Source organism: Exophiala aquamarina (genome assembly GCF_000709125.1).
Source record: "Exophiala aquamarina CBS 119918 chromosome Unknown aczIA-supercont1.1, whole genome shotgun sequence".
In the NCBI taxonomy this organism is placed as follows: Eukaryota; Fungi; Ascomycota; class Eurotiomycetes; order Chaetothyriales; family Herpotrichiellaceae; genus Exophiala; species Exophiala aquamarina.
In genome coordinates, this window is record NW_013550587.1 from 2,935,201 (window position 1) to 2,959,577 (window position 24,377).

Here is a 24,377-nt window from a genome sequence, read left to right on the forward strand (position 1 = left end):
GGGAGGGGGGGATGGGGCGAGGGCAGCGACGAAGCTATACAAAGTGCGCACACAACAGCCACAACATGGAAAATCAAGGTGTTGAAGGGACCAAAAGTGTCAAAAGTATCCAAAGTATCTAGAACGATAACATTGCTACAGACGAGAGCTACATCAATCAGTGGTAGTAAAAGGGAGCTAGGTAGAGTGCCACGGCAAAGCGACATGAGCAGCATGAGAATGGCGGATAGCTGGTCCTGGGGAGGCGTGGACTCGTGGGTGCGGGTGGTGAATCTGATCATGCAAGCTGTCTATGTCATCCGCTCCACATACGTCATGCAGAACTGAGGGATGGAACCACACAAGCAAGGCGTCGTCGGCTGATGGGGGCGTGGAGGGTGGACATCTGCCGCCCAGAGCAACAGATGGCACTGCGATGGTGGTAGTCTAGGCGCCGAGCTCCAGTTAAGAAACTCAATCGTCGCCCTAGACATGACAGTAATGTGTAGGGGCTCCTCGTACTATAAGGCCCCGCGGGCAGTGCGAGGGTGCCCGAAGTGCCTCCAGCCTCTGGACCTGCGCCGGGCCACCTTCCCACCAACAAAGCAGCATAGTATTCGGTGCTGTTCGATGGCCATGGTCCCTCGACTGACTCGCTGCTCTGCTTCTGGAGCGGCCCTCGCCTGTCCGTTATCTGGAAAGATCAAGGACCAGGGTTGACTGACATACAAATAGGGTACTCCGTGGCTCGCTCTGTCAGGAATAGCATGCTGGGCAGCATGTCATTACCTATGGATGATGTAATTAGGTCGTTCCTCATGGGGACTAGATGGGGACCAGGGAAGCATGGATCGGGGGGGTGGCATACCAGGGGCGCCGGTGCCCACTGGCCACTGGCCACTGCCCATACCCACCATAGCTCTCTATTGTACCTTGCCGCCTGGCAGCAACGCATCATGTACCAAATCTTAACTCGGTCGAGCCCCAACAACACCACCATCATCATCAGCATCATCATCATCACCACCAGCCCTCTGGTCGGCTGTTGTGATGATCGGAAACACGGCCATGAGCAACCAGATCGAATTCGAGAATCTGCTCAATTTCCGAGATGTGGGAGCTTTCATCAATGCAACAGTTGGGTCGCCGGTCTTGAAACCCGCCCTGCTGTTCAGAAGCGCCCGTCCCGATGAAGCCACACCCGCCGATCGACATCAACTGGTGGACCAACACCACATCAAAACAATCATTGACCTCCGCTCCAGCACAGAGCACATCAATGCTGCCAAAAAGCGCGGTGTAGACCAGTTCGCCGGCGCTGCAGCAGAAGCTGTCCAAATCCCGGGCATCCACTATGCAAACATCAATCTCAACGGGAAGGGGTTCGAACGCTATCTCGTCTGGCAATTGAAGTACCTGAGCTTGGCCAAGCTTGTTCTGCTCATGGCATTGGGATACCGCACACAGGGTATCTCGGTGCTTGGAAAAGAGTTGATGCTGCCTCGTGGTCTCGCCGGCCTGGGCATCGACACTCTCGACCACAGCGGTCCAGAAATCAAGGACTTCTTCCATGTTCTTGCCGACGAAAGCTCCTGGCCGATTCTGGTGCACTGTACCCAGGGCAAGGACCGCACTGGTATCACCGTCTTACTGACTCTCCTCTTGTGTGGCATTCCCATCCAGGCAATCACTAAGGATTATCTTTTATCCGAGGAGGAGTTGGAGCCCGAGAAAGAAGCCCGCATGGAGGAGATTGCGAGCATAGGGCTGGACGAGTCCTTTGCAGGGTGTCCTCCCGATTTTTGTGAAGTCGTAGTCCAGCACATCGACACCAAATATGGAGGTATCAGCAGTTACCTCCGAAGTGTTGGGGTTGAAGATAGCCAGCAAGACAGAATCAAGAAATTCCTCGGTTATGAATCAACGTCGCCTTGATGGCGCAGACACTACACCACGCCGTGCTTGCGGTCGTCCAAGACCTGAGCTGGCCCCTGACAGCGTCCTTCTGGGCTCGGAGATGCCATGACTTGACCAGGCTACCACTATCTCGAACAGATCGCCGATAGGAGTGGGCCAGGAGTGGGCCAAGGAAGACATTTACAACCGACGCCTACTGGGATGTGCAACTGAAGGAGATATCTGGTAGAGTCTCACCACTTGGCTCTTTCATCTTCGGGCCACTCATGGGCAGTACCCCAGATGTTGCCAAGGACACGGCCCTCATTCGGGAAATGGGGCTTGTGTTCAACACTTCGTCAGCATCAATCCTTGGTAGTCAGCAAGGAGCTGACAGGGGGGCCTTCTGCACTAGTAGTCTGTAATCCGGATCTGGTCAACTTCGTGCACGAGACTTTTGCGAGACTCAAGTCCCACCTCAGATGTACTCTATACTATCATGTACTAGTCGACTATAGTACATTCATAGTATCTTGCTGCCTATAACTGCCCTTTTTGCCAAGCTCTCGCATTGACGTCGCGAGATCTAGGAGTACTCGGTGTTATTACGGAGTACTTGAGTAGGGCATATATGTACCGCCCAGCCGCCCTGAGCTCTCTGATCTTCGCAGCATGTATAGAGTTGGAACGTGATGGTGTTGGAACGTGCTGTTCTGTGCAACATGGCCCTTGCTACATTACATGGTGGTAGAATTAGACATCGATTCTTGAAGAACCACCCAGTTTGGAATACTCCGTGGTTGTAGCCTGGGTGTCGTCGTACGTCTTCCCTGCCAGGATTCAAATCGTGGCGCTCGGGATCGACCCCGGTGGAGCCGGGTTGGAAGGATGGAATTCGCGAGGCATTTGAAGGATGCTTTACTCGTATGTACAGTACACCCTTGCAACATCCGCATTGCGTCAAGAGCCAAGAGTCAAGGCTCGGCTGCTCGGGATCCAAGCCATGACGTCAATCCAACATTCACACTCTTTTCTTGCATTGTTGCATTGATGCCTTTTTTGATGCCGTTCCCAAACGCGGAAATGCTTGTTCCTCCATTTGTGAATGCCGCACAAATGCATCCCGTACCTACATTCCAACAGCCCGCACCGAAACCATCCGCATCCCCCTGGTGGGTTGTCAGATCCTTCGCCCTCTGAGGCTTCTCGGGAGTGAGCTAGCGTCTGCACCATGGTTTGTCAGAAGTCAAACCAACTTCGCCCACGGACGGGATTCCGATCGGATCTCCACTACCGGACTTTATGCCTCATGTCTACCGAGTCCTGAGTCAGGTACTTGGTAGGCAGTAGGAAGACACTACCAGTATGTCCAATGTGCTCATTGAGCTGGCGACTACGTACTCCCACTGCCTTGCGCCTGAGTGTATCACAAACACCGCCCAACACGGCTCCGCGGATGAACTCTGATTTGAGGTTCTATCTCCGCAAGGATTCCCAGCAAAGCGGGTACCATTGTGCAGCACCGCATGTTGCATTGCCTCACAAGGGATGGTGTATGATGTAGTCGTCTCGGTGTTTGCTTTTCACTGTGTGTGCCACCGCAAGTCCTTTGCTTGTCACGACTCACGACGTTCATCTACGAACTTGATATACAACCCCTTCAGTCCGCCCATCCTGCTGTTTTTTCCTTTGGCTTACACACCATAAATTCCTGTACACTAGACACCTTGGACTATTCTTCATAAACCCTTCCACCACTTCACGCTTGAGGTTCCCTCTCTCCCTCTCTTCCTCTCTCGTGGTTCCCTCCCCACTTCCATACCTTGAGAGTCCTCCATCGCCTTAGCAATCACCCTTCACCTGGTCGTCCTGGGCGGACCATTCCTCCACACCCCGACATCAACATGTGGTATCTAGGAAGTTGGATCTTTCCCGTACTCTCAGCCTGCATGTAAGTCAGCCCTGTAGTAGGTCCTATCCACCACAGCGGCCAACCACTAACGAATCCTCCTCCAGGTGGCTAGCCATGCTCCTCGCAATGTTCATCCGGTGGGAAGTGATCGGACACCCGATCTACCCCTCGATGGAATCTGGGCAGACGATAGCCTACATCTCGGACGTGGGCGCCTACGGGCTCAAACCACTCTTCATTACCGGCAGCGTCATCACGACCGTCTCGCTGGACCTGGGCTTCATGGCCGAGCGCTGGCTGCGACACACCGGCCGCCTCGTGCCCAACACGTCCACCGCGCAGAAGGTCCTGTCCATGCTCGCCATCATCTCCGCCGTCGGGGGCTCCGCAGGCCTGATCCTCCTATCCATCTTCGACACGTACCGCCACCCGCATCTGCACGACGGCTTCCTCCTGCTGTTTCTCGGCGGCTACATCCTCTCCGCCATCTTCATCTGCGCGTCCTACCAGCGCCTGGGCATCCACTACCGCGAGCACCGCGTCCTGCGGATCAGCTTCTGGGTGAAGCTGGCCTTTATCCTGATCGAGCTGGCCCTGGCGGGTGTCTTCATCGGGACCTCGTTCACACACCACCGTAACATCGCCGCCGTCTTTGAGTGGATCGTTGCACTGGTCTTCACCGGCTATATCCTGAGCTTCTTGCTCGATCTGCTCCCCTCCGTCCGCAGCAGGTCGCACCAGCCTCAGGGCTGGAGGCACCAGACTGATGTCGAGAAGGCGAACCTGACCAATGGAAGCAATGCTTCAACCCCAGTCACCACCGACAGCCAGGGCCCCAACGCAGACGGCAGAGATCTCATCGGCCACGGCGCCTATCGTGGCACTGCCATGACCAACGGCCCTAACGCCCCCGCTGATCAGCAGGATCTAGGACGCCAGAAGAAATGGGGTGTCGGGAAATTCCGCTTTTGAGAAAAGCAAAGAACCAAACCTCATGTCTTTCAATTACTATTTTCTTTCCTTTTGCATTTCAAAATGTTGTTTTGGGACGTAAGAAAACACATGCCGTCATTGTAAGCATTGTTTGGCGCACTGAGCGATCTTTTACCGAATACATAATCGACAGGCCGTTAGGAATTTACATCATGAAGGGGGTGCCATACATGTACATAAACTCATGGAGGACGATGTGGAGAACTGATCAGATGTACAGTACTCATAAAGCTTAAATAGCATGACGAATGGAATGCCATGCCGAGTTGCATCGCCTTCAAAATATGGAATGTCGCCGAGCTCGCTCGATCAAATTTAAATGTGTGTCTTCCCTGCCCAGGGGCGGACTTGGACAAGTATTCCGGATGTGCTAATTCTGTTTTACATTCCTATGTATTTCTATGCAGGGGTGGGGTGGAAAGGCCGATGGGCGATGCCCATGCCCTCAATAGTTGTGTACTTCTTTCGCAAAAATACCTGGCACACCTTTGAGACAGAAGTCAATTGATTCGAGACGAATCCAATGCATATCTCGTGTGGAGAAGCACATCAAATAGAAACCCACCATGCAAACTCCACGAGACACCTCGCGCTTGGGCGTGTTTCCCTTTTGAAAAAGACGTAATGACGATGTTGGGTGATATGCTCACATGATCCTTCAACTGATGGCTCCACTCAAGATCTTGGAAGCAAGTTCACTCAGAACACGGGCTCTTTGACTCTGGTCAAGAGACTGAAAGACGGCATACACAGATTTGCCTTTGGCGTCTCTGATAGAGCCCATCTTACTACCGACAGCTGCGCCGGGGATGGCGCCAACAATGTCTCCCGCGATGAAGCCCAAGGCGAAACCAGAGATACCGCCGATGATGCTCCAGAATCTCCTGTTGGGCACCGTCGTGCCGCCTTCTCGGTCAGCCATGTCAGCTTCGCCCATCATCTCCTCAAAAGCGCCGCGGAACTGGTCATTGGCGAATGCGTCCTCTTGTGAGCCCTCGGCCTTGTTCCCGAACCCGAACATGTTGGCCCACGATGTCCCTCCTGCTGCAGGACGGCGGGGCACCTCTTCGTCGGCGAAGTCGTCGCCGTCGAATGCAGTAGATCCCGTGCCGCTGGAGTAGGCGCGGGCGTCGTCGTAGTCTCGCCGTCTGGTCGGCTCGGACAGGGTGTAGTATGCATCATTGATTTTTTGGAACATCTTGGTGCGTTTAGCTCTTTCTGGCGAATCGGATGGAACGCGGTCTGGGTGCCATTTCAGAGCCGCTCGCTTGTATGCCTTCTTGATGTCCTCGTTGGTCGCTGTAGAGGACACCTCTAGGACGGAATCTAGGATGTGGTGAGCAGCGAACCTGGCGATTTTGAATGGGGATGAGACTTACAGTAATCTGGGAGGTCCGCCATCTTAGTCAAGTTGCGTTCAACTTGGGTTGTTAGGGTGGTCAGGCAGAAGGAAGAATGAACGGCCTGCGTGTGGGGTTGCTCACAACCGTCCGTTTAGGAGGCCTTTTGATCAGGCACAGGGGGACTGAATTGTTGGATATATCTAGGAGGACAGATACCGATGGGAAGGAGACTGAGCAATTGGGATAGGTGTTCTGCCAGGAACCTCTGGACTTTTGCCTGCGTGCCTGATGATACGTTTAGACCCCAGAGATATATCAACTTTGATGACATCATAAGTACCGTGCCCTGTATCATCACGTGATGAATATATGATTCAGCAACAGCCACAGGGTGGCTCATCTGCTGTAGTCTATATAATTCTGAGACTAGCGCGTCTCGCAGCCAAGCCAGGTGTTTCCAGCCAACCACCCAGACTCTCCAAGCGGGACAGGGGTGTCGCAGCCTGATGCTGAGGGACCCCATTCTCCAGCCCAGCCACTCCAATTGCTTGCGGAGTTGTGTTTTTCTTGAAGGACAGTACGGAGTAACTATTTCCATGTGTCCCCCCCTGAAGATGTAGCATCTCTAAATCAGAATAGACGAGTGCATTCCAGTTGTCCGACGGTGTTGGAAGGCACACAAGAGAGACAGTGCGACTTACAGAAACCTCGGTGTACCCAAAAGACTCCAGACATCGCCCAAACTGAAAAAGGGCCCAATCGCTCTCCTCTCACTATCTGCTATCCACAGGCGCCGTGAGAAAACCTGTCACTGTACCACGAGTGTCAAGCTTAGGACACCGGCTGGTCTATGAGCTTGCCTTGAGCCAGAGAAGCTATCCAATACCACCTCCTCCTCTCCCTGCCCTCGAACCCTCTCCGCCTCGCGGGATCGCTCGACCAGTCAAGCATGGGATTCTGGAACGACGGGATCCGCTCCCGCAGCCGGAGCCGATCACCATCACGACGCTCACACGCAGGAGGCTACTATGCCTCCCGACCCTCCTACTCACGAAGCGCGTCGTCCTTCTTTTCCCTCGGCGGCGGCAGCCGCTCGTCGCGCAACGGTGGGCACTCATCACGCGCCCGCCCGCGGTCTGGCTTCATCAACCGCATCCGCCATTTCCTGCGCCAGATATACGAGTACATGCGCCGGCACCCCGTCAAGGTGTTTTTCCTGGTCATCATGCCGCTGATCACGGGCGGCGCTCTCACGAAGATCCTCGCCCAGTTTGGCGTTCGTTTGCCCAGGGGTCTGGAAAATCTGGCTGGTGGACAGAGAAACCAGGCGGAGCGGTTCTATGCCAGAGGTGGCGCAAGGGATTTCCCCGGCGGATCTGCCCTACCAGGCATGGGTGGTGGCATGGGTGAGAGCATCGGTTCGTTGATGAGCATTGCGAAAATGTTCATGTAATGTGCTATATATCTACTCCGTGGGTGCATGACAGTGGGAGAACATCAAATTTGAGACGAACGTAAACGAATGCTTATGAACTCGCTTCTTTCCATTTTCAAGGCCTTTCTATTTTGATCGCCAATGTAATCGTACAGTCTCATAACTCCCGTGCAATGCGTCTGTCGCTCGAAGTAGCTTATTTCTTCCCCTTCTTGCCCCTTTTCTTCGCGTTGGGAACATTGGCAATCTCATTCTCGATGCCAGTCGAGTCAACAATCTCAAATCCTGAGTCGGAGATCTGGCTTGCACTCAGATCCGAGCCGCCAGGTGGCGTGGCTTTACCGGACACAACAACTTCTGGGGTCGCCCTTGGTTGGTGCACTTCTTCCGAATGTAGAGATTCTCTGCTGGGGATTGGCTCGGTGTTTTTCAGGAAAGGGTCAAATGCCTTGCGAAAAAGCCAGACAGGGAAGCGAACTACCGCTGTATCTCGGAAGGTAGGTCTCGGAATTTCATCGAGGTCAAGGAGATATTCTTGGGTCTCTCCGTCTTCATCCTCTTCCTCAAGAAACACATTTCCCTCTGAATCCACGACCAGAATCTTGCCGTTCTCCGCAGTGACACGTCGTCGGTCTCCCGTATTGGATGAGGCTGGGACAGGCGCAGGCCTGGCAGGCTTGGTCTTGGTAGATTTGTCTTTTTTGTTTTGTCTCTCCATTTCTCTCTTCTGCCGCCGGTTTAGATTGGCCATCGGATCAGCCTCGGGCTCGGTGTGAGTTTGAGGAACATCCACGGGTTGGCCAATTGCAGCAAGACCACTGATTCCGGATTCGTCACCCCAGGCGGTCTTTCGTGCATGTTTGATATACCTCTCCATGAATTCTCGCTGTCGCTTATAACTGGTGATCAAGACAAAGTAGTGGGCGGCGCCACCCACAACCAGGAATAATCCTGTCAAGACAGTACCAAGACCAGGTCTGTATCTTGAGTAGTAGTAACCAGTACCACGCCAAGTAGGAAAGCCATGTTGGAGGAAGAAATCATATCTCTCTCTTTCTGGGCCTTTGAGAATATTGGCAACTACTCCTAGTCTTTGGTATCTTTCGGTGGCTTGTTTGAGGAACTTTTGGAGCTCTCGGTCGGAAGGACCCTTGGAGACATGGACGGCGGGTTTCTTCTTCTCACCGGGCTTCTGAGTCGGCTTCGAGGTAGAGCGAGAGGCAACAAAGGAGTGTTTGGCTTTATCAGGGTGGAGGGCGCGTGATTTCTTGCGAAAGGCTTTACTGATTTCATCTACGGTCGAGGAGGATTTGACACCAAGAAAGTCGTAGAAAGTCACGCCTTGACCTTCAGAAGCATCCACCTCATCCTTGAGTTTGAATATTTCGTAATCCTCCTTAGACCAGGCAGCAACCAGACACAGGAGGGTGCAGAGGGTGAGGAAGTGCAGGATTCGCGGCCTCATCTTCAACCTCGACCCCCACCCAAGCAGGAGAAAAGGACCAAAAACGGAATGTCCGAGATAAGTAAGATAGAATCCCGAGGTGGAAGGGAGGGTAAAGAAGAATGAGGCAGTGGGCAGATGCGGGATGTAGAAAACGGTGGTGCGATGGTGCCCGAGAAAAAACGTGGAGCCAATGAACAAGGTACAGGACAGAGACGCAGGCCCAAATGGGGGATGGGGCAATGGGTGTTGGTGGTGATGGAGATGGACCAGGCGTGGCGAGCGGCCACCTGTGCATTTGGCACTGGCAGAGTTGCAAACTCGCTGTACTCGCACGAGTAGGACACGGAGTAATTAGTACGGAGTAGTACTGGGCTGAAAGCGCACCCGCAGTCACTTCACGTTCGGGAGAGAAAGTGTATTAGTTACCTGATCAAATGGTGGCTCCTTCCCCGCGGGCGGCTTGCTGGCAGGCTGGTAGGCAGGCAGGCCCTCTTTTTCCGCTTTTCTATTATCTTCTCTGCGTTTTCCTTCCCTTTCTCTTCTCCTCCCTTCCTACAGACCAAACACACAAAACGTCAGGTCAATGATACTCACCAACCCTTGAGCCTGCAGCGGGCAGGGCGAGGGAGCAGAAGGTGAGAAAGTGTCTGTGCTGTACCTTGTACACTGTGCCTGTGCCTGTCTCAGGTACCCACACATTCGAAATCACCTTCAAATATCCAAAATTGGGTGTGGCTGAGGACGAGTTCCTAGGCGGTGCGAAGCGAGAAACGAAGCCTGGCACCAGAACCAGAAACCACTGAACCAGATCCCCAGGGCTGGTCTGATCGCTTTGAGTGGTGCCTGTCAGATCGTCCAATTCCAAGTTCTCAGTTCCCACAGGGGCCAGGGCCCTCCCGGCACCCCCGCCGCCGCTTAAAGTCGCCCCTCCAGAGCACCAGAGAGGCAAAGAGACTCTCCCTCTAAGTCCTAAACCGTCACTAAAGTCAGCTCAGCCAAATCCGGGACAACGACAGCCCCCCTTACGGCACAATCAGTCTCCCAGAGATTTCACAAGCCATAGGGGTAAACGTAACCACCACCCCCGTCCCAACCAAAAAATTCCACCTTCTCAGCTTTCGAGGAACCATCGTTGCCTGTCCCCATCTCATCCATCCTTTGTCTTCATAACTATACATTGGTGTCTCTTTGACGCATCCACTCACTCGTTCCAGAATTCACTTCTGCCACCTTCATTGCAACATCGCAACCTCTTTCCGAATTCAACCAAAACCTGTTACTACTAGTAGTATGCAACTCCAACCGCCCTGCCTGCGCATCTTCGACTACCTGTCATGGTCATAATCGCTGACTTGTATCTAGAAACATAACCTTCTTTAATCTTCCCACTCACCTTCATATCTCACCTTCCAGATCACCAAAAATGGCAAGAATCAGCATTCCTCTCGACGCCATCACGTCGCGTCTCAATCTCTCCGATCGCTTCAGCAGTGTCCGATCTCAGTCGATCGCCTCCAGGTTTGCTAACATCAAACCCATCTCCGAGTTCCTAGACCTCAAGAGATTGTCAAAGCCCAACAACTTTGGCGAGGTTCAGAGTCGTGTCAACTACAACCTCTCTCATTTCTCTTCCAACTATGCCGTCGTTTTTGTCATGCTCAGTGTCTACAGCCTCCTTACCAATCTTTGGCTCCTTTTCGATATCATCCTTGTTGTGGGTGGCATGTGGGCTATTGGCAAACTCGGTGGCAACGATCTTGAGATAGGCACTCTCCGAGTCACTTCGTCCCAGCTCTACACTGGCCTCGCCTGTATCGCTGTCCCCGTGGCTTTCATTTCTTCTCCCATCACCACCTTTTTGTGGTTGATTGGCGCTACAGGCGTCACCATTCTCGGGCATGCTTCCCTCATGGATAGACCTATCGAGAATGCTTTTTCCGAGGAGGCGGTCTAGGTGGTCGGCCGCGAACTCCTTACGATTTGCCCCCTTGGGGAAGACCACCAGGGGGACGACCGGGGAGGAGGAACGACAGACAACGCGATCTCCGGCGGTCGTGGGCGTATGATGATCGTGTGGAAGAACTCGATACTGATGATGACATTTCACAAGGTGTAGAGCTCGACCAAGATTACGGTGATAAACGATTTGTTTCAGATGAGCTTCGATTTACTGGGATAGACTTGGGAAGTGGCGGACTTCGCCGACGGCGTTCAGGTGACAAGTACAATGATTTTACTCCTTCAGAAGATGAAGATGACTACAACCCAAACTCAAGTCTGGTCCCTCGACAAGAACTACAAATGGTGTACAAGGACAAAGAGGATATGCTTGTGGAGAGAGCTCTGGAGAGAATTGCACGTGCCAGGGCGCTGGGTAAGGCCAACGTCAAGTTGAGTCGAGCTGAAATTGATGCTTTGGATCGATCAGAGCGGAACCAGAACCCACCTCGGTCCTCAGCAGCCCCACAGATGGTTGCCCCCAAGAGCAAGAAAGAGGCCCCTATAAAGCGCAAGCCTGTCGAGGTACGTAAAATGACGGGCAGGAATGACAACAAATCGGCCAGCAATTCTCCAAGGCGCAAACCCTTTGAAACTCGGGACCGTGGGCCAAGTATTGCATCTAATACCTCTAGCCGCGGAGAGCGGGAGGACCCTGTGGCGGCATACCAGGGGTATCCTGTCGACCAGGAATATAGCCATGTTGGCCGCCGTCTTCCTTATCCTCAAGGCCATTACTTTGCTGTCCCACGGCACGCTGAATCCTCACGTCAAGGCCACCGAACCAACTCCACACAATCGCTTCGGCAACAGCAACAATTGCAGCAGCAGATACAACAAGCTCCCCCTTATCAGCATCCTTATTTCGCCACCCGTTATGCTTCAAACCCAGATGCGATTTACTCGCAGAGGCCCGGGTCCAACTCTTCTCGTGCTTCGCGACCTGATCCTTCGGAACCAGATTGGGAACCTCGAGCTCGATCCACCTCTAGTCTAGTAAATGTGCCCCTGGACCAATTGCCTTATCAGACAAGTACGTCGAGGGCACCTCGCTTTGACCCTTCTGACCCTCGCTATGCATCTCCGCAGCGACGTGTTGCCTCGGGACCTCCTTTGGCACATCAACATTCACCTGTCACCTACCGTCGCCCACAAGATGAACTCTTTCTACCCAATGATTCTGACGACGTCATGCGATATCTCGCTCCAAGTGGATCGGAGCAGGAAGATGACGACGACGATAGCGATTATGACGAAGGTGTTCAAGTTGATGTCTCCGAGCGACCAGGAGGAGATTACGCGATACAGACTCGAAGTGCAACAGCATCTAATACAGGCAATAAAGGAAAGAATGGGACCAGCAAAAAGGCAGCTGGCAAAGCTCGAAGGCGATAGATGTTCTCAAGATACTCAAGCAGAAAAGGGATGTCGTGTCCAGCTCTGATCGGCTGTGCTTAGATTTTGCGTAATGTTTAACGGTATTGAATCAATTGCATCTGCTCAAGCGTCCTCATCCGCCATGTAGTCTCATTGGCGCATGTCTCCGCCTGTAAGCTCTTTCACCACTGCATTATTTTAAATAGCAACTGGCCCGGGCACTTGTTAGGATCCTTGTATGGATGAAGGTGCGGGAATCACAAGTCTAGGCTCAGGGCACGTGTGTTCTTCTGATGGCTCTGGCTCTATTACAAACTAGACGCATTGCATTTCCGGTACGACGTCTACAGAAAGGAGCATTACGCAGATCGTCGTCGATCTCGCTCATCAAGGGCAGTCAGGTGGACACTCAGCCTTGTTGAGGCACATGACCATTGGTATCAGGTGTTTGATCACATGACAGCGGCTGAGGCGCAATGCCTGCAACAATTGACAGGCCTTTCACGTGATAACGCGGGCTCTAGTCAAGGTCATCAGGCATACTTACTCGTATGAACTGCGAGGCTTTGATCGCCTTTATTATTTTACCCCTTACGCGAACACCACAAGTATTCAAGGTATTCACGTCCCCACATCTACCACATGATTGACAGGCACTCATAATTCTTCTTTTGAGCCGAAAACTGCCGTCTTTGCAAAACATACTATTGTTCCTTAAGTCAAAGCCGCGGTTTGAGCTTCGAGATCTCGGTCTAGATACCACACAGTGCTTATTACTGCGCATGAGTCAACCTCGATATAGTGGTAGATATGTAATCTTGCGCCTCAGGCCTTGTGGCGCGGAATGAAATACATCATTCCCTCGTACTTAAGTTGCAGAACATGTCGATCTGAGCGATATGAGTGAACTCTGTTGCACTTTTGAAATCAAGGTTAAGTCGGCTCGTCGATCTTTTTGGTCGGTGGGTGGCGAGGTCAGCAGACCGAACGGGTGACGGGATTGGTCGGGATTCCTTATTAGATGATGCATTCGCTTTGACTAGCCAAGCCTCGCGAGTCGCTATTCGCTCTTTGCTAACAACCGGGCGTGTGCCCGAAACTTCGACTTGCGGACGACCAGGTACGAGTATTCCGTACACTGTGGCCCCTTAACTGCTTAGGGCTGAGGAGGACGCCGGTACCGAATCATCCAGGAGATACCAACCGCTGGGATTCGCAGATTCTACACGACTTTGGACATTGAGTCTGCTCAATTTGCACTCCCTTTTCCACTACTAATGCCTCATGATGGTCATCTCCCGCGCGAAAGTCGCTCAATCCTTGAATCTACTGGTCTCAATGCCATGGCTCCTCCAGAGTCTCTACCCTTCTGGTATCCCGGCATTACCGCTACCACAAGAACCCGACTCTTCTGATTCGTACGTCAGGCCAAGGCACGTGGGTGCTCGATCACAGCGGAACACACCGTACCTGGCTCCATCAAAGGCCTGGGCCAGACTCTGACAAAGATGTATGGCACCCTGTCCCAACACGACGGAGCGAATGTTCCATGCGGACCAGGATCATTCTCTGGACTTCTAGAATGGCTATATTAATGGCACGGCATGGCCGGCGATCTGGCGGCGAAGCACCCTGCCCTTATATTCCCAGTCTCAGCCCTGCTTCCTGATCTTCGCTTATAACCCTCCGCTTGGACGTGTGGAAGCCTCGCTACTTGTGCCTGGCATAAGTGGCATAAGTCCCTCTCTAAGCCTTACTTCTCCAATGAAGGACTTCAACCAGATAAACGCGAGACATCTCATGACTGAAGTGGTGGACCATTAAACAGTGGCGTCAGTCCATTGAAGGAGGACTATTCTGCATCCAAAGACCTTCCACTGTCTTACAGTCTGCCCTTCTAGGTCACAACTATATCTTCACTTCACCATACATGTCAGCCAGTGGTGAACCTCCCCTCGAGGACGATTCATCGAGGGACGAACAAGCTCTGAGGAACGATCCAGGGGACACACGCCCCCCTAACATCATTGAATTTGTCGACAGTCAAGACCCAAATGTCAGAAGTGCCATACAGAGGCATACCGCATATCACTCTGCAGCTCAAAGACGAGACGCACGATCAAGGCTGTTGCGACGGTCCAGCCAAAGCCGGTATCTAGAATGGGGAAGACGTCCTCCGCGAGGGGATGGCGACACCACGACAACCTCATCCGCCAGTAGCGCAAGTATATCACCTGCACCGTCAACAGAGAGGCCCCGGCAGGATCGAACATCAAGCAACCAGACAGACCAAGAGTCCGAGACGTCTCAAAGCCGAGCAGCTTCGATTACGGAGATCGAAGCGCCTCTCCCTTCCTCGAAGTCGATCCCAGAAGGTGATGCAATCATGGAATTCTGTAAGTACTATGCAGGGATCAAGAAATCACCATACTGTATGAAACCTGAGCCCATTAGTGATACAAGTAAACAGCATGCTAACAGCTGCCAATTCTAGTTTCCAGTACAATTTGCCACCATAGCACCTCCAGAGGCGCCCTTGACGCGGCGGTAGCATTTATGCTTGACCATGAAGCACCTCGACATCTCCTTCTGGCATACGCGTATGCCATGCGGTGGAAATTACACGCCAGTCCAGAGACCGTACAAGACCAGGTAGATGCACAATCACATCTCAGCCAAGGGACGAACGCACTGCGGAATCGACTACGGCTGTCTGGACACACGAGTAGCGATGCAGTTATCCAGGCAGTTCTTCTCTTGCTGGTTTACACTGCAGATTTCGGGCAGACGAATGAGGTCCGACTGCATGAAGATGCTCTCCGGGCCATGTTGACTCAACGTGGTGGAATTAATGCATTTGCCCACAATCCGACATTGCAGCAGCAGCTATGGGCGATTGAGACGTCTCGGGCTTTTCATCTCACCTTTGGATGCGAGATTACCTGTACAAGCTCACTGAGATTTCCGGACGGACTACGGTTACGGCCTGCGGCGCAGGATGACTAAGTTTATGGCTAGGTTTTCCTCTTTGTTCCTAAGGCTCTTCTTCTTTCGGTTTCAGGGTTTACGAGTAAAAATTAGCTATCAGGCAGACTCGTCACATGTACAACAATCAATGGAGCATACATAGCGATCTGGGTGTTGGATTCTTTGAGCATTGAATTGCTCCTGTTATTTTGGAGTTGGATTGATGTAGTCATGGGACGGGCATCCATGAAATCTTCAAGGTCACTGGACGCTGGACGCTGGACACAAGCGTCCGCAATTTTTATGACGATTCAGACCATTGAATCTGGAGGATTACTCACTCAAAGGAGCACAGCCTCACAGGAGGCTCATCTGTTCCTGGATGCATTGTCCGCTGAGATAGAACTTCTGAGGGCAGGGGCTGTCCCAACCAAGCGATTAGTTCTATCATAATCTAATCATGGATTCAGCTATGGGTTTCAGTCTATCAACACAATTTCTGCGTGATACTGTCACAAGGGTGAAAGAATGGACGACAAGGGTCGTCGACTTATCGCGTGGCAGCGAATAACATACACGAACCGACTAACCAACAACAGCCAACTATTTCCGATGCGAATGTTCGCTCCCACACCAAGAATCTCTATATTCCAATGGATATCCCTCTTGTGTAAGCGAGATGCAGCCTTCTCAATCCAATGCCCAGCTTGAACATTAGCAGACACAGGTCTCCATGCATACGTATTTGATATGTTTTCTTACAGTACAATGTTATTTGGCATATTGACGATTGAAGCCAAGGTCTGTCAGCCTTCAGCTACACCATCGCTTCCAGCATGATGCAAGCCCTTGTAGGGGAAAGGGGGAATTGCAACCTCATTTTAGATGAAAGAGGCAGCTGCATGGAAGCTGAACTTGAATGTTTTACCTCTGGAATAGAGGGCCTTGGAGGCGTTCATGGTATAAATATGTGTGCTCAGACACACTTTCATCCAGCGCCCCAGCAACATCGGTACTTCAGAATTAATTCCCTGGGCTCATTTGGCTTTACGGGTTATTGTCTTATCACTCTCATCGAACTCTTCGGATTTCCTGCTCGTTTACAAGTGTAAAGATGGCTCAACACGGCGAAGAGCAAGTGCTCCCGCCGCCAACTCCCCTACATCTCTTGGTCAGCGACGAGGCAATGGCAGCCCAGTTTCAAAACGTCTTAAACCAAATTTCCGACCCTAATAGTGCGGCTGACGCAAAGCATGCTCAGAATCTTCCAGACTACAGGGTATGGGAGGACAAAGGTCTCCAGATGAAAGGCAAAGCACCAGAGAAAGCGGTTGAGAAAGTACCTGGCGCGCTCATTGCGCCTCAGGTTAGATTGCTCATGGCAGGCCTCCCGCAGGAGGATATCGAGAAGATAGTCCAGAAAGTCATGAACTACAAGAATCTGGGCCAAATCTTCCCGTCTGAGAAAGGTCGTGTGGACAACAACACACCAGAACAAAACTACCAGGCCAGTTTGACGACTGGCAGGAAGGTCCTCGCAGCTATTGATGCCGCCACTGTCGCGACTCCGACTGAGCAAGAACTCAAAGCGTTCAAAGACCAGATGACCCGTATATTCCTGAGCCTTTACAACGTTGATTTTGTGGCCCCAAACAAGGATGGCTCGGTTCCGATCAGAGTAACAGGAAATAGCAGCAAGGACGGGAGCTCATTAGCGAATACTTACAACACCGCTACCGGATCTGTTACGGCTCAGAGCAATTATCAAAAACAATACGGACTCCGTGACCCGATGAAATGGTCAGATGTTGTCTTCGAGACCTACAACCAACTCAAAGCGATGGCGGATCGGCAAGGCATTCCTACCCAACAAATCAGCGAGGTTCGGAGATTGTTAATTGTGAACATACAAACCATTGATACGTTGGCAAGGGTATACAAAGATCATGCAGGCCGCTTGAGGAGGAACGCTCATGACAGCACGCTTGTTGATTGGACACCTGAGGATGGGGATGCCTTTGCCGCCATCCTTGGTACTCCGAACGGGGCTGGAGCGGGTTGGCTGCTTGCCGACCATTATGAAGAGCTGGGAGGAAAGAAATTGGCCTCAATCACAACATACGTAGACGAGGACTTGCCACGCTCCGGGTTTGCATCGATCATTGTCAAATATGCTTGATTAGAAGCTGCCGAAGGTGCCTGCACTCGGCACTATATGTTGGAGGTTGCATATTAAACGGGTATGGTGTTCTGGGAGTGGAAAGCGCTGATACAACCTTGTCGCCCTTTTCGCTCTGTTTCTCGTTTAATGATAGCTGTACTATTGGGTGACCATGGGGTGACCATGGGGTGCCATGATCTGAAGAGGTGCTTACATATACAAAAGCCACGTGACCTTTCAAAGAGGGGAGAAGACATGTGATGTGACGTTGCGCAGATTGTGCCTGCGGGTGCCTGGGTCTGCATAATTGGCAAGTGCAGTGCCTCCACCAGCCACCGGCTGAACTTGCGCCTGCCAACAATTTCACTCCCCCACGATGCCAATTCATCACCACCACCGCTGCACCACCACGACTCCTCTACCATTCCGACCACTGCAGTTCGTGCCTATCCATTCACACCTGCAACCTGCCACCTTACCCTGATTAGGTAGACGAGGACAGCTTGTTTTTATCTTGCCAACAGCTACTACTTTCTGTTTCTCCTTTGGCCAGCAGCGTTGAACACCCTCTCCTCAACTCTTCACCGTTGAGCTTGTGGTTCCCTCCCACCCTGCAACCTTGTCCCTCATACATCCCTCCGCACAATCAACCCCAGCCTTCCACCACCACCGCCGCCAGCAGCAGCAGCAGCAGCAGCTCCTACACATTTGGGTGGCCTCACTGCTTTCTTGTCGCTGTGATCGGACAAAACATACCTTCAAGATGTCGGGTGAAGCGTGGTTATATCTGCTCTCCGTCTTGATAAATGCCGTCAATCTCTTCCTGCAGGTCTTCTTCACTATCATGTACAGCGATCTAGAATGGTGAGTGGTACATTCCATTATCACAACAGACGGGTGCTTACTTATCCTCAACAGTGACTATATCAACCCAATCGACCTCTGCAACCGCCTCAACACCTACATTGTCCCAGAAGCCGCTGTTCACGCATTCTTGACCTTCCTCTTCCTCATCAACGGATACTGGCTGGCTATTTTACTGAATTTACCTCTGCTAGCCTTCAATGCAAAGAAGTGAGTTGACATACCTCCAGTTCCAAGATTTACAAGGACTGTGACTGACAAGCTTCGTAAATGCAGGATCTTTGAGAATCAACATCTGCTCGATGCTACCGAAATCTTCCGAAAATTAAATGTGCACAAGAAGGTGGGAGGCTCCAAATAAACGATACATGACTCTCAAATTCACATACTGACTTTGAATCTTCCAGGAATCCTTTATCAAGCTCGGCTTCCATCTTATCATGTTCTTCTTCTATCTCTACAGCATGATCGTCGCACTCATTCGAGACGAATCGAACTGACTGCGCGGTCGAGTCGCCCATGCAATGGAGCACGGAAGCTATGCCTAGGATGAGCGTCGGCCCTTGATGCGCCTCAGATCGCTTTCCGCGCAAGACACTCCATTCTTCTGGGATACCAGAAGTCGCGGAATTATGGCGTCAAAGGAACTCCAGAAGCGAATTTATTGGTGGAATATGAACGATCGACTTGGCCTCTACGATTTTCCCCCGCGGAAGCAGGCAGTCAAACCGAGCAGGAGGACATGATAGCACAGCAGAAAGGTCGGCGGACGGGGTGGTATTGGTCGCGACCTAGCACAATGTTCTCGTTATTACCCAAGAGAATGAGAACCGGATCCCATCGCTCTTGTATGGCAGTGGATGTTTTGATATCGCTTTCCTGTTTTCTTCTCATCCACAGCCTGAAAGCGGAAGAACATTGGAAGAGGTCTGTTCAAGGTCTTGCGCAGATATTAAAAGAGCGGACTGATATGATTGATGTATTGATGTTTGGATAGCGCATTTTCGAAAGAGGGGAACCATGAACGGCAATTTGCGATCAAGGCCCCGTTCGTGCAAAGGATGACCCTTAGAGTTACAATACCTACGTATGCCTAGCCTATCTTCTGTGGTAAATCTTAATGAGTATGACAAGAATAGAACTTGACCCCAACCTGCAGACACTGAATGATTGACTTCTCCCATACAACTGTGGCTGTCCGCTTCGAAAGTGACCCTCTCCCTGATTCATTCTCGCTTGCACCCAACAAGCGGCGCCTCTCCCCTGCAAGACGGACGGCATCCATCTCATCCACGACCTGTTAGGATTCCCTATCCAAGACACCACCACCATCGCCGTTCAACGAATCGATGATCACCTGCATGGCCTCGCCGCCTGGACCTAGCACGAACGTCACCGCCGACGGCGCCTCCGGAGCTTCCACCACCGCGCGCATCACGTATACGTTGCTATCCCAGTATGTCAGTGGTAAGGACCTGCTGCCGATGTCTAGCGTCAGGTTGCGGTTCGAGGTGGAGTCCGTGGCGGTGATGTTGACGCGCCCGACGTAGTCGTTGCTGTACACGCCGGCGTAGACGGCTGGGCCAGGGAGGGGACCCCCGCTGCTATTGCCAGAGGACGAGGGCGAGACATCAAAACCCGGATCCGTCCCAGAGATCTGCATGTTCAGCTCGTTGTACAGCGGGTCCCAGAAGCCTAGCCAGTCCCTTGTCTCGTTGCCGTGATACACCCAGTCCATGAACGCAAACGCAACCGCGTCTGGCGTGCCTGTTGGGAAACAGTTTGAGAGGACCACGATGCCCAACCCGTCCGCTATGTTCAGGCGCGCGATGCTTCGTGTTCCCGACGAGAAGGCACCGGCGTGCCCGATGAAGATCCGTCCTGAGTTTGGGGCTTCGTAGTCCACCGTCCAGCCTAGCCCGTAGTACCCCGGCATCCCCGTGGCGGGATCAAGCCCGCGCACGATCTGTGGCTGGTGCGCGTAGAGTATGTTGGTGGAGTTGATGACCGCTTCACCATTGTATGTCCCGTTTCCTAGCACTAGACGCAGCCATTGTGCAAGATCGAGAACGTTGGATGTCACGCCTCCTGCGGGAGCCTGGGCGTCTGGGTCTCGGAGTGGAGCTTTGATGTATGGCTCGGTCAAATTCGCATCCGTTATGTTGGGAGGCAGGACGTGCAAAGATGCGCGGTTGCTTTCTTGCATGAAATCTGCGTTGAGTGAGCTCGTCGAGCTCATGTTACACCGCTCGTATAATCGTGATTTGGCTAAGTCCTCCCAGGAGCCCCCAGCAGCGGACGCCGCAGCCTCGGCGCCGCAGGTCACGCCATAGTTGCTGTACTGGTATGCGACTCGGAATGATCCAGTCGGGGCCAGGTATTTCAGCTTGGGCAAGATCTCCGAGCGGTTGTAGCCGAAGGTCTCAATGTCATCGCCCGCGCCGCCGTAGAGGCCACTGCGATGGCAGAAGAAGTCCTCGACCGTCACCTCTCGCGTGATCCAGGGGTCAGACAGTTCAATCAGCGGGTCGAGGTCATTTGCGTGTGACGTCCACTTCAGGTAGCCGTCACTGACCAGCCCAGCAACTATGGTCGATGAGATGGATTTGGAGAGGGAGGCCAACTGATAGACTGTCTCTGGCGTAACTGACTCGTTGCTTCCAACTGTGCGGATGCCAAACGCGTTGGAGTAGACGACAGAGTCATTGTAGACCACTGCCGCGGCTATGCTAGGTACACCTGTTTGAGTAAGAACTGTTTGAATGTAATCATCTAATCTGTCCACAGCATTGCGCACGTCTGTCTCGTTGATGGCTTCCACCGAGTGGATAATGAATGTGAAGAAATACACGAATAGCAGAAGCGGATGGACTGCTGCTAATGGGCTCATCATTTTTTAGGCTTAGTGGACCATGATTTGCGTAGACAAAGAGTGTATGATGCGGCTCACAAGAAGGGAAGAGGAAAGCTGTGGAAGACCATTGCGGTATCCCATGATATACTATTGGCAACCCTGGAGCAGTACTCACTGGCGGACAGACGAGTCCGCTAGACCTCGAGAGCATTCTCAGTGGGGAAGTTCCTACCTCGGTGGTGTTTTACACTTCGGGTTTCTGAACATGGTCCTAGCTTCCTCGTATTTGGCCAGATTCGGTACCGGGAAGCTGAACAAGAGTTTGCAGAAATGAGGGTTATCTGATAGTGTGCGCACCAACATTATTTCACCAAATGAGGGAGCTCAAAAGAGAACCTGAGTTTTGGCCGTGGTGAGCTTTGAGCGTGGCTGAGGAAGCCGCCACAGAGAGTGGCTGATGGGAAGTTCTTGCTGACCATGTTTCCTTACATTGTCTCTGCTGATTCTGAGAATGAGAAGTTGCCTAGACTTAGACAAGCCTTGGGATGGTGTGAAGCTACTCGTTGGTACTTTCAACATAGGGCATAGTTAGACAGAAGAAGGCATCAGACGTTGAAGTTGAGTGCTCGAGAGGATATCAAGGAAGTAGCGAACTCTGGACACGAGGAAGGTGCAACACAGAAAGAATGACCGTTTACGTAATCGACTAATCAATCACGTGGTTTGACCTTTTCCCTGGCTGCACAATTTCTAGTCTCGAACCTGACTTGCATCATAGCCTGGGGGTAGGTCCTATTAGTTTTATGTTTGGTCCAACTCGTCAAAATCGACCGGTCATTCAACCAGTCGCCAACATATCGAGATGTCCGGTCTACTAGGCCTTGCCTACGACTCTAGCGACGATGAAATTGCGCCCGCAAACCCCATATCAGCACTTCCCAAGCCTGTGAAGGCTGCCCCAGATGTATCAATAGAGGTTTGGTCTCTACTTTTAGTACGAAGCCTTGGTCGGTCTGACGTTGACCAGGACTCGTCGCAATTGCAAATAGCACTTGCGAATCCTTCGAGTACCACCTTGGCATATAATGTCACCTACGACAACCTCGCTCGACCTACAGAGGGTCCAATAAATCCATTCAAATCCACCTCTGGAAATGCATTGAAACGCAAGAATGTCCTGACGGGCAACGCTGAAGAGACCACCATGTCGGAGGCCACGTTCAAGACGCAGCATAGGACTTTCCAAAGTCTGGGTTACACGAAAGATCCCAGCGTCAATGGCGCATTCGTGGGGGATCAAGCTGCGATTGCGAAGTATGGTGGACGGGATGTTGTCCAACTACGACACTCCAAAGGGGATAGTGCAGCCATTCGAGCGAAGCGGCAAAAGAAGGGTGATAGCAGCGTCGTCGATGGCGAAGGAGCATATCTAGGACCCTGGGCGAAGTATACAAGTGACGACGTCGCATACGAGCAGGCAGAAGCTGCTGCGGATCAGGAACTCGCCTCGGATGAAGAGTGGGTGGAGGAAGGTATAGTGCCTACTCCATTGCCCGCACCGCCAAAGGAAGCAACCGGATATGGAGAAGACTCTACCGTTACAGAAACCACGCAGTTCCATGGCGCCTCAGAGTTCGATTACCAAGGGCGAACCTATATGCATGTTCCTCAAGATCTCGACATCGACCTTCACAAGGAACCAGGGTCACAACAAAACTATGTGCCCAAGAAACTTATACATGTCTACAAATATCACACCAAGCCCATTACTTCCCTCCGCTTCATTCCACGATCATCACATCTTCTGTTATCATCTGCCGCTGATGGCAAAATTGCTTTGTGGGATGCCCACCATGACAGGGCGCTGCTAAGGACGTTCTCCGGCCACAGCAAATCCGTCACTGACACTGATTTCCATCCTACTGGACGCACATTCCTTTCCGCATCTTATGACCGCCAAATGAAATTGTGGGATACGGAAACAGGAAAATGTCTATCACGCTTTACCACTGGGAAAACACCCCACACGCTTCGTTTCCATCCAGAAGGCAATGAGTTTATTGCAGGCATGTCGGACAAAAAGATTGTTCAGTTTGATACCCGGAATGGAGAGTTGACCCAGGAATATGACCATCATCTGGGCCCAATCAACACATTGACCTTTGTGGACGAGGGAAGAAGGTTCATTTCCACCTCGGACGACAAGTCTCTAAGAGCGTGGGAATTTGGAATCCCCGTGCCTATCAAATTCATCGCCGATCCATCCATGTACGCCCTCGTCCGCTCAGCACCACACCCTAGTGGGAAATATGTTGCCTTCCAGAGCGCCGATAACCAGATTGTTGTTTACGCTGCAGGTGACAAGTTCCGACAGAATCGTAAGAAGGGATTCCGTGGCATGAATACTTCAGGGTATGCTATCGATGTGGCCATTAGTCCAGATGGAGGTATCATTGCATCCGGCGATACCGGGGGATTTGTGTGCTTCTGGGACTGGAAGACCGGTAAAATGTGGCACAAGGTTCAAGCTGGAGGAGAAGGATCTGGTGCCGTTACATGCGTTGCCTGGCACGGCCAAGAGACAAGTAAAGTTGCTACTGGTGGCCTTGACGGCATCATCAGATACTGGGATTGAAGAAAACAAAGCATATTTCAAGTGCCTTACATCCTTTCACGGGCACTTACTCTCAGGGAAACCATTGACGATATGTCACACAGCTCGAGAGCGTCAGAGAATCAAGAAACTCAAGGTGGCCATCTGTCCTCAGGCCTAGTGTTCACTGATTAAAGCAACAATTGGATGCCTGTGGCCGAAGCCTCTTCTAGTCGCCTCCCCATATTCGGAGCAGCATAGTCATCCAACTGTGGCTGCTTTCCAGACTGCTCTGGGGGGAGCGGGGAGAGAAGCTCAGAACAGTTGCCCTCGAGGAGGCGAGGCTGTACAATAAATCTTTCATCCTTCGGTGTTTACGATGCTTGCTAGTCTGAGCCAGTACCGGTGGAAGCCACGTGTAGAAAGACACGTTACGAAACTTCAAGGTGCAGACATTAGCATCAAAGAGGTTGAAGAGAAGGTCCGCCCGGCATCGAAGGCTTTTATTGCCTTTTTCGTGGGCAGGAAACCCACCCAGATGGGAAAAAGAGGACACCG

General features: G+C 52.0%; 10 protein-coding genes across 10 annotated transcripts; 7 read left to right on the plus strand and 3 right to left on the minus strand.

Annotated features, from left to right (window-relative positions):
- Positions 1–1,047: 1,047 nt before the first annotated feature.
- Positions 1,048–1,914, plus strand: A1O9_01054 (uncharacterized protein; the record flags this gene model as incomplete). The annotated part of the gene is made up of 1 exon (XM_013410214.1): positions 1,048–1,914. The coding sequence occupies one exon, from the start codon at positions 1,048–1,050 to the stop codon at positions 1,912–1,914; it is 867 nt and encodes a 288-aa protein (XP_013265668.1).
- A 1,987-nt stretch (positions 1,915–3,901) lies between these two features.
- On the plus strand, positions 3,902–4,759 carry A1O9_01055 (uncharacterized protein; the record flags this gene model as incomplete). Its single annotated transcript, XM_013410215.1, has 1 exon — positions 3,902–4,759. The coding sequence occupies one exon, from the start codon at positions 3,902–3,904 to the stop codon at positions 4,757–4,759; it is 858 nt and encodes a 285-aa protein (XP_013265669.1).
- Positions 4,760–5,438: 679 nt separating this feature from the next.
- A1O9_01056 (uncharacterized protein) lies at positions 5,439–6,181 on the minus strand (the record flags this gene model as incomplete). Its single annotated transcript, XM_013410216.1, has 2 exons — positions 5,439–6,106; positions 6,160–6,181. The coding sequence occupies 2 exons, from the start codon at positions 6,179–6,181 to the stop codon at positions 5,439–5,441; spliced, it is 690 nt and encodes a 229-aa protein (XP_013265670.1).
- Positions 6,182–7,072: 891 nt separating this feature from the next.
- Positions 7,073–7,576, plus strand: A1O9_01057 (uncharacterized protein; the record flags this gene model as incomplete). Its single annotated transcript, XM_013410217.1, has 1 exon — positions 7,073–7,576. The coding sequence occupies one exon, from the start codon at positions 7,073–7,075 to the stop codon at positions 7,574–7,576; it is 504 nt and encodes a 167-aa protein (XP_013265671.1).
- Positions 7,577–7,754: 178 nt separating this feature from the next.
- Positions 7,755–9,023, minus strand: A1O9_01058 (uncharacterized protein; the record flags this gene model as incomplete). The annotated part of the gene is made up of 1 exon (XM_013410218.1): positions 7,755–9,023. One exon carries the CDS (start codon positions 9,021–9,023, stop codon positions 7,755–7,757), a length of 1,269 nt encoding a protein of 422 aa, XP_013265672.1.
- A 1,405-nt stretch (positions 9,024–10,428) lies between these two features.
- On the plus strand, positions 10,429–12,398 carry A1O9_01059 (uncharacterized protein; the record flags this gene model as incomplete). The annotated part of the gene is made up of 2 exons (XM_013410219.1): positions 10,429–10,887; positions 10,923–12,398. 2 exons carry the CDS (start codon positions 10,429–10,431, stop codon positions 12,396–12,398), a joined length of 1,935 nt encoding a protein of 644 aa, XP_013265673.1.
- Positions 12,399–14,310: 1,912 nt separating this feature from the next.
- A1O9_01060 (uncharacterized protein) lies at positions 14,311–15,386 on the plus strand (the record flags this gene model as incomplete). The annotated part of the gene is made up of 2 exons (XM_013410220.1): positions 14,311–14,776; positions 14,875–15,386. 2 exons carry the CDS (start codon positions 14,311–14,313, stop codon positions 15,384–15,386), a joined length of 978 nt encoding a protein of 325 aa, XP_013265674.1.
- Positions 15,387–18,271: 2,885 nt separating this feature from the next.
- Positions 18,272–18,872, plus strand: A1O9_01061 (uncharacterized protein; the record flags this gene model as incomplete). The annotated part of the gene is made up of 4 exons (XM_013410221.1): positions 18,272–18,372; positions 18,427–18,582; positions 18,649–18,715; positions 18,780–18,872. The coding sequence occupies 4 exons, from the start codon at positions 18,272–18,274 to the stop codon at positions 18,870–18,872; spliced, it is 417 nt and encodes a 138-aa protein (XP_013265675.1).
- An 800-nt stretch (positions 18,873–19,672) lies between these two features.
- On the minus strand, positions 19,673–21,265 carry A1O9_01062 (uncharacterized protein; the record flags this gene model as incomplete). The annotated part of the gene is made up of 1 exon (XM_013410222.1): positions 19,673–21,265. The coding sequence occupies one exon, from the start codon at positions 21,263–21,265 to the stop codon at positions 19,673–19,675; it is 1,593 nt and encodes a 530-aa protein (XP_013265676.1).
- An 823-nt stretch (positions 21,266–22,088) lies between these two features.
- Positions 22,089–23,861, plus strand: A1O9_01063 (uncharacterized protein; the record flags this gene model as incomplete). The annotated part of the gene is made up of 1 exon (XM_013410223.1): positions 22,089–23,861. One exon carries the CDS (start codon positions 22,089–22,091, stop codon positions 23,859–23,861), a length of 1,773 nt encoding a protein of 590 aa, XP_013265677.1.
- Between the last annotated feature and the right edge of the window lie 516 nt (positions 23,862–24,377).